Source organism: Sycon ciliatum, chromosome 1 (assembly GCF_964019385.1).
Source record: "Sycon ciliatum chromosome 1, ocSycCili1.1, whole genome shotgun sequence".
In the NCBI taxonomy this organism is placed as follows: Eukaryota; Metazoa; Porifera; class Calcarea; order Leucosolenida; family Sycettidae; genus Sycon; species Sycon ciliatum.
Window position 1 is genome coordinate 243,278 of NC_088643.1, and position 7,500 is coordinate 250,777.

The window sequence follows — 7,500 nt, forward strand, 5'->3', positions numbered from 1 at the left end:
CTAGGACAGGTGGTGGCCTTATCCGAGTGGTCGCCTTGACAGGTTCTACTGTACACCGTAGGAACACACGACATAAAACAATTATAATGATGGTGCTACGCAGCACTCACCCCATCCCTCAGGCAGTGGTTCGTCTTCCACTGACGCTGGCGTAAAGGTAGCCTGCGCTGCACCGTCGCCTGCTGGTGGTGGCGGTGGTGGTGCTCCAGCTCCACCTGCAGCAGAGACCGGTACAAGAGCACCCGCACTGCCGGCCGCTGCGGCGCTGACACCACCAGGGGCAGCAGATCCCGAAGCAGCGTTGATGGACGGTGGGGCATCGGTCGGAGTACCAGCTGCGCCGGCCCCACCAGCACCAGTGCTGTCGCCGCTGGGAGCAGCTGCATCAGTTCCATCGGCATTGGAGCCGACCTACAGTGCAGGAAACAGGGAACACAACAAAACATGGAGCCCACACGCACACACAGGCACACACGCACGCACACACAACCATACAAACACGTACACACACCCACAAAATCAGTACAAGGATATAGTCTACTCTAGATAAGCCACACACTTGATTCTGGGGATAAACATGCGTAAAAAAAGCTTCCGAGCGCAAAAGCGGGACAAATTGCAAACAGTTGATTGACTGCGCTCCGCTCAAACTTCATCGTAGAGAGTTGGGAGTTGCTCCAGCCATCAGTTGAGACATTCTACAACCTGATGGTCTGTTTCTTGCACAGGGTGAAGAGCTGCCAGAGTTACAGTCGATCTACAGTGTTGCTCAATGAAAACCAGCCGCGTCACTCAAGTACGCGCCGGGCGTTGCGCAGCCCCAGACCTGCGGACACCGGCCGACGAAATGATGCAAGGCGCAAACTTGATTGCCGCGACTGGATTCCATTGAGCAGGACTGTAGCACTCGCATGCATGCATTGTTCCAAATGACGTACCGTAGTCTCTTGTATTAAAGCCTATCTCATATAGAAGCCTGTTTTGAATAGAAGCCTGATTATCAAGATACACTATCGGCACATAAGCCTGGTTTTAGTGCTGACATGCATAGAAACACCTGGCATGAATAGAAGCCTGATGTGAATAAAGGCCTAGCCCTGACATCGGCCTCTACAGGAATATGCCCGGCCTTTTAATACGCGACATTACAGTATTTCGCACGGCTGGATATGCACAATCTAAAACCATCAGTAACAGCAGTACACACACACACAGGTAGTGATAAGCGTGTGACCTTACCGCCACCATGTAGCGCTGGTTTAAGTTAGCCATGGCTGCCTGGCGATTCTGAGACTGCTGCGACTGCCAGTTCTGGAACGAGCGGACGCTCTCCACCGTGGGGCGCTGCCACGTGGTGGTGCGCGTGTTGTGATCCACGTAGTACACACGGCCGCGCGTGTCCATACGCTGCTCCCAACTATCAACACATGTATACACACACAAACACACACCCGTGCACATTAATGCACGCACACACACATACGTGTACTCATACCCATACTCATGCCCATGGCTGAATCGATGATAGTGAACAAGCTACGTGTTAGACATAGCAACGTGTGCTGGGATTACACCATACAACAGCTTGCAAGACTGATGAATTGAGTGAGAATTCGACCGTCACTAATTTTAGCCTGGTCTACAACCTCTACACCACACAGCTGGTTGAATTGGCTTTTTCTGGCCAGTGAATCCCGACATGTACCATGTACCACACATACAAGTACTAGTACCGGCAAGAGTCCACAACCCCCAGAGTGTGCACACATAAATGTCTGTCACGACTCGTTTTCAACATTACGTCATTTTTATGTAGCTGCGCGTGCAGGCCGCGACATCCGCTACATGAAAATGACGTAATGTTGAAAACGAGTCGTGACAAGACCCTATGGCGCGTTGCACACTCTGGTGGTTATGGACTCTTGGTACTGGTACATGTGGGTGACTGCAAGCTCAGCACACACTACTTTACTTGCCGTCAAGGCCAATAAAATAAGCTCAGCCATGGAAGGTACCCCACCCAACCAGAATTTCCCAAAATTAATTCGCTTCAGTAACCCGCAGCCATTCCAGAAGCCTCCCAGAGACACCCACAGACACATGCACACACGAAAGCATGCAAGCGCACAGACACATAGACACATACACACACGTGCACGCACACAGCCGCAGCAGGCCTACAAGTGACATACCCAGTGGGCAAAGGTAGTGGTCTGGTCCATGTGGTGGTCCTGGACGCATGATCCACAAAGTATGTTCTACCCTGCGGATCACGACGCTCTTCCCAGCTGAACAAAACCATGGCAACACAACACATACATACCACACACACACACGGTTACAGGTGAGCTTCAGTGAAGATAATATATTACTGGGGACTACATTGCACTAGTATTTAGTACAACCCCAGACCTGCCAACACTGGGATAGTGAGCTGATGCAGGGAGCAAGCTTGACCCAGGCGATAGGATTGTATTAGCAGTACTGTACAATACATAGTTCACAGACTGGGAAGGAAGTGAGGAGGGAGAGAGAGAGAGAGAGAGAGAGAGAGAGAGAGAGAGAGAGAGAGAGAGAGAGAGAGAGAGAGAGAGAGAGAGAGAGAGAGAGAGAGAGAGAGAGAGAGAGAGAGAGAGAGAGAGAGAGAGAGAGAGAGAGAGAGAGAGAGAGAGAGAGAGAGAGAGAGAGAGAGAGAGAGAGAGAGAGAGAGAGAGAGAGAGAGAGAGAGAGAGAGAGAGAGAGAGAGAGAGAGAGAGAGAGAGAGAGAGAGAGAGAGAGAGAGAGAGAGAGAGAGAGAGAGAGAGAGAGAGAGAGGAGGAGGGGATCGAATATACTCACTTTCCTGGTAGTGGTGGCAGAGCTATGCAGAATCACAAAGAGAGACACAAACACACACAGACACACACATGCACACGCACACAGACACACGTGTATACGTCAATATTATAGATTAGTAGCACACACACACACACACACACATACACACACACACACACACACACATGCACACACACACACACATGCACACACACACACACACACATGCACACACACACACCTGTCCTGTCCTGTAGAGCCACTACCACTAGGGTCACGTGGGCCCCGGAGGGGCAGCAGAGAGAGAGAAAGAGCACGCCACCCGATGGCGCTCCAGATGCGAGACTAGTCGGAACCGGCGAGAGCAGATACACATATGCGGGAACTTGTCCCGTTCTCTGGCCGTTGGTCGGTGGCAGTGCGTTGAACAGCGATGGCGGTTGCGTCCCTGGGTTGAGCGGAAACAACGATTGCAGGTGCCACAGTGAGCATTGCAGCAACTCCGAGCGGTAGTGTCACCGGTGACAACAGCAGCTGGTTCGGTCGGTACTGGGCACGAGGTAGAAGCGGAGCAACGATGCACAGCCAAGCCTCCGCGGCTCCGGAACCAGCGATGACACCGAGGGCACCTCTCTGCTCCGAAATCGGCTTCTGCCGTTCAGCCGTGCACTTGTGCCTAGCGAGGTCACCCTGACGTGCGAAGTGCCGGGCGCATGTGAAACAAGTCACCGGTGCCGGTACGAGGGGATCCGGGGCGTCCGAGGTGTAAGCCAACCTCCAGTCTGGGCGAGAGTCACAAGCCACTCTGTACCAGTCCGCTTCAAGGTCTCGTGAGCGGAGGTCCTTTACAGCGCAGTCTTTCCACCGCCCACGTGGGCCATGGGCCGGGCGACGAGATGGCAGGGTGCCGAACAGCAACTGTTTGGGCAACCGCACATCGTCCATGCGGGCGACATGGCCTAGCCACTCGAGGCGCCGATGCTGAACCTTGGTGACGATGGTTTCAGAGTCACCCCACCACTCAAGCAGCTGGCTGTTGGATATGTGGTCATCCCAGCAACGATGGCGTGTGATGCCCAATATCGACCGCACGCATCGCATGTGGAAAACAGACATGCGACGGAGGTCCTGCTTCAGCGGCGTCCAGCACTCGGACCCATACAGGAGCAGAGACAGGACACAAGCATTAAACACACAGCGTTTAATATGAAGATCTAAGTTCTTGTTCCTGAAAACAGATTGCTGCAGAGCACCACAAGCCCGGGACGCACTTGCCACCCGAGCGCTGATATCCTGCAAAGATCGGCCGCCACAGTGGATGATACACCCCAGGTACTTGAACTCCGGCACACACTCAATGTCCACACAGGCAAGCTGTATGGGCGCCTGGTCCGCAGCCGTGACGCCAGCTCCCGCAACCAAGAACTTGGTTTTGGTCGCGCTCACGGTGAGGCCGAATTCCAAAGCGGTCGAGTTGAACAGGTCCAAGGCAATCACACACACACACACACACACACACACACACACACACACACACACACACACACACACACACACACACACACACACACACACACACACACACACACACACACACACACACACACACACACACACACACACACACACACACACACACACACACACACACACACACACACACACACACACACACACACACACACACACACACACACACACACACACACACACACACACACACACACACACACACACACACACACACACACACAGGGAAAATTCTCACTAAACCAACTACATGCCAGATGATGAACTAACCTTCGCCATTAGTCGCGGCAGCGCCTGCTCTGGGGCCACCAGCCACTGGTGGTCCCACTGGGGCAGTTGTGGCAGCGCGATGAGAAGCAGCCGCGGCAGCTGCACCGGCAGCAGCACTGACCGGTGCAGCTACCACACCTGCTGCTGGCGGCGGTGGTGGTGGTGCCTGAGTAGCGCTAGTGGTGGAGCCACTGCCACCAGCTGAGCTAGCCGATGGAGTGGCCGCAGCTGGAATCAGATTGGCGTCCACCTCCAGGCCGTCAAGCTTAATCTCCAGGTCACCGGCATAGCCAGCCTTCTCGCCCTTCAGCTGCAGCGTCATGGACAGGTTCATCACTGCACCAGTGCAAACACGCATGCACACAGGCACATACACGCGCACACACAGACACAGACACACACACCCATAGAAACAGACACAGGCACAGACACACGTGCACGCACGCACACACACACACACACACACACACACACACACACACACACACACACACACACACACACACACACACACACACACGCATGCACAGAGGAATTGAGAACTGGAAATTCCTGTTGTGGTCTGCTGACAGACAAAAGTGGTAAAAGTAGTGTGTCAACTGTCAAGTAACTTCAAAGCATTCTCAAGAGTCAATCGCCTGCATTACGGCGTTCAGGCAGGGGCGTCGGCAGGTATTTCAGGGTGGAACGGTCAGCCATCTGAGGTATACTCGAGGTGGAGGGGGAAGGGGTCTCTGCTGAAAATTAAGAAAATTTAGAACCCAAGTTAGGGCATTCTAATGATTCACGGGGTACCTGGGGGCAAGTAGTGGTGCGGTCAATACGGTAGTGACCGTAGCGTTTCCAATGCCCCTGTCAGGAGCCATAAAAGTTCGTGTAGCTACAGCCATTTAGAGGGTGGGGTGGGAGAGATAGTCACTGAGTCGCTTACACTTTCCATGATGTGCTCGCAGCAGTGACGCAACGTCCAGGCTGGCCGTGCCCAGCAGGGTGGGAGAACGAATTGCGCTGTGGTTGAACACACGTAACTCCACTGTACTCTTGGTCTCGACAAGCCTGTGAAAACAAGAGCGACATGAACGACACGATGACAACAGTAGTAGCAGCAGCAGTGACAGCAGCAGCAGTGGCAGCAATAGCAGCAGCAACAAAGGACGACAACAGGAGGGACAGAGTGTTAGAGGACCTGATGAAAGATGGAAACTCTGGTATTAGCCATCAAGAGAGCAGATATACACACAGCTACAGCAATAAACACAGCAAGCCACTACATCATATGTAACCACACTATACTATCAAGAGTATGTGTACATAACTCACAACAGTGTACAACTCTAGTCTATGGGGTCTGCGACGGCAGAACTTCACATCACGTCACAGACCCATACACATTATTGGCACCCCGTGCATAACAGCTACAGTGCTGTCCACAGCCCTGCGTTGAGTACATCTCTCTACTGGTTACTCTGCACCGATTGCCAGCGTAAGCTTTTGAACCATGTCACGCGATGTGAAGTTCTACCTTTGCAGCACTGCATAGAGGTTAACTGTACAAGCTCCTGCATATTCTTGGGATTATGTACACTTGATAGAGATATAGCAGCAAGAAAGTATGCCATGATTACATGATAGATGATATCTCCAGTAGACTCTCACACATCAACAATCACCCATGACGATCAACACCACGCAAACGCCGTGCTAATACTTCTAAATGGGTATCACGTTTGTCTGTATGCGTGTGTACGTGTGTGCATGCGTGTGTGTCTGTCTGTGTGTGCGTGTGTGTGTCCCTTGAGTTCGTGGGGGACGGTTTGGAGTTTTTTCGCTCTTCAATTTTCTGAAGTTTGCTGGCTCTTGAAAGCGCCAAGGGGTGGCCTTTGGCCATCCCAGTTGGCTAGAGTGTCAGAACATCTCCTGGAAACTCAGGCGTCATGTCCGGGGCAGAGATTGATACTGCCACTTGTCGCCTGACAAGAGTTGCCACTCGTCGCGGTGTGACGAGCCCGCGAGTGGGTACTGACAAGAAATCTGTCCATAGAAGAGTGGAGAGGGAGAGAGAGAGTCTTCAGCTGGCTTCCTGGAATGTTCGCTCTCTGCTGAACGCATCTGGCCCGATGGAGACGGCTTTCGCTCGCCAAGAGAGAGAGAGAGTGTGTGTGTGTGTATGAATGTGTGTCTGTGGCAACGGCAGTGGTGCCGTGCCGGTCATGGGAGGGGGGATAAGAAATTAGTTTGAGCTGCTGCCCGTCTTACACATTGAAGTTTTCATCCCAGGCCGGTGTCCAAGTTTTCTTTTTCACATCGGTCTTTCTGCCTGGCTGGCCATCCACGCGCACTTCGGTGTAGGAGTCAGCCTTGCCACCACCTGCAAACACATCACACACCGGTGTAAACGATAACAGATCTTCTTCCTAAGTCAACTTTCCTGAGGTCTCCCTTAGTGTAGAAAAATCTACAAATCGTCAGCATCACATGCACAGCTCAGATGAGGCACATTCTTACACAACTGTTGTCTTAGAGGAAAATAATGCAATGCAACTCCAGAAAAGGGTAAGCTTCAGGTTCCGCACAATCAACATTTTCAAAGCTCTTCCACGAGTACTTGCATTGCCTTATCATCAGGTGGAATACAGGCAAAAAAACTGACAAAAACAATGAATAACAGCAGCGCAAAAAAAGGAGAGTAGACAAAAACAACACGGTGAAAGGCATGACTTCAAACATAAAAGAAGGACAAGGAAAGACAAAAGGTGCAAGTATAAAGAAATCAAACAAGAGTGCGGTGTACTGCAATGTAGTGCGATGTACTGCAATGTACTACGGTGTACTCTTCTTTGTGCTGTTGGTATCACATATCACCACTGTACAAAATCCATTGTA

The 7,500-nt window shown here is 52.0% G+C and overlaps 1 protein-coding gene across 2 annotated transcripts in view; it reads right to left on the reverse strand.

Moving 5' to 3' along the window:
* Nucleotides 1-110: 110 nt before the first annotated feature.
* The window catches only part of LOC135809484 (E3 ubiquitin-protein ligase Itchy-like), a gene marked incomplete at its 3' end in the record, with an annotated part of 10,814 nt that continues 3,424 nt past the window's right edge, over nucleotides 111-7,500 (reverse strand). The window contains 8 exon segments of one of the 2 annotated variants that reach the window (XM_065322852.1): nucleotides 111-411; nucleotides 1,240-1,417; nucleotides 2,193-2,288; nucleotides 2,839-2,860; nucleotides 4,618-4,716; nucleotides 4,756-4,953; nucleotides 5,549-5,673; nucleotides 6,874-6,985. In XM_065322852.1, coding sequence (XP_065178924.1) covers nucleotides 111-411; nucleotides 1,240-1,417; nucleotides 2,193-2,288; nucleotides 2,839-2,860; nucleotides 4,618-4,716; nucleotides 4,756-4,953; nucleotides 5,549-5,673; nucleotides 6,874-6,985 — 1,131 coding nt within the window. 2 annotated transcript variants of the gene reach the window in all.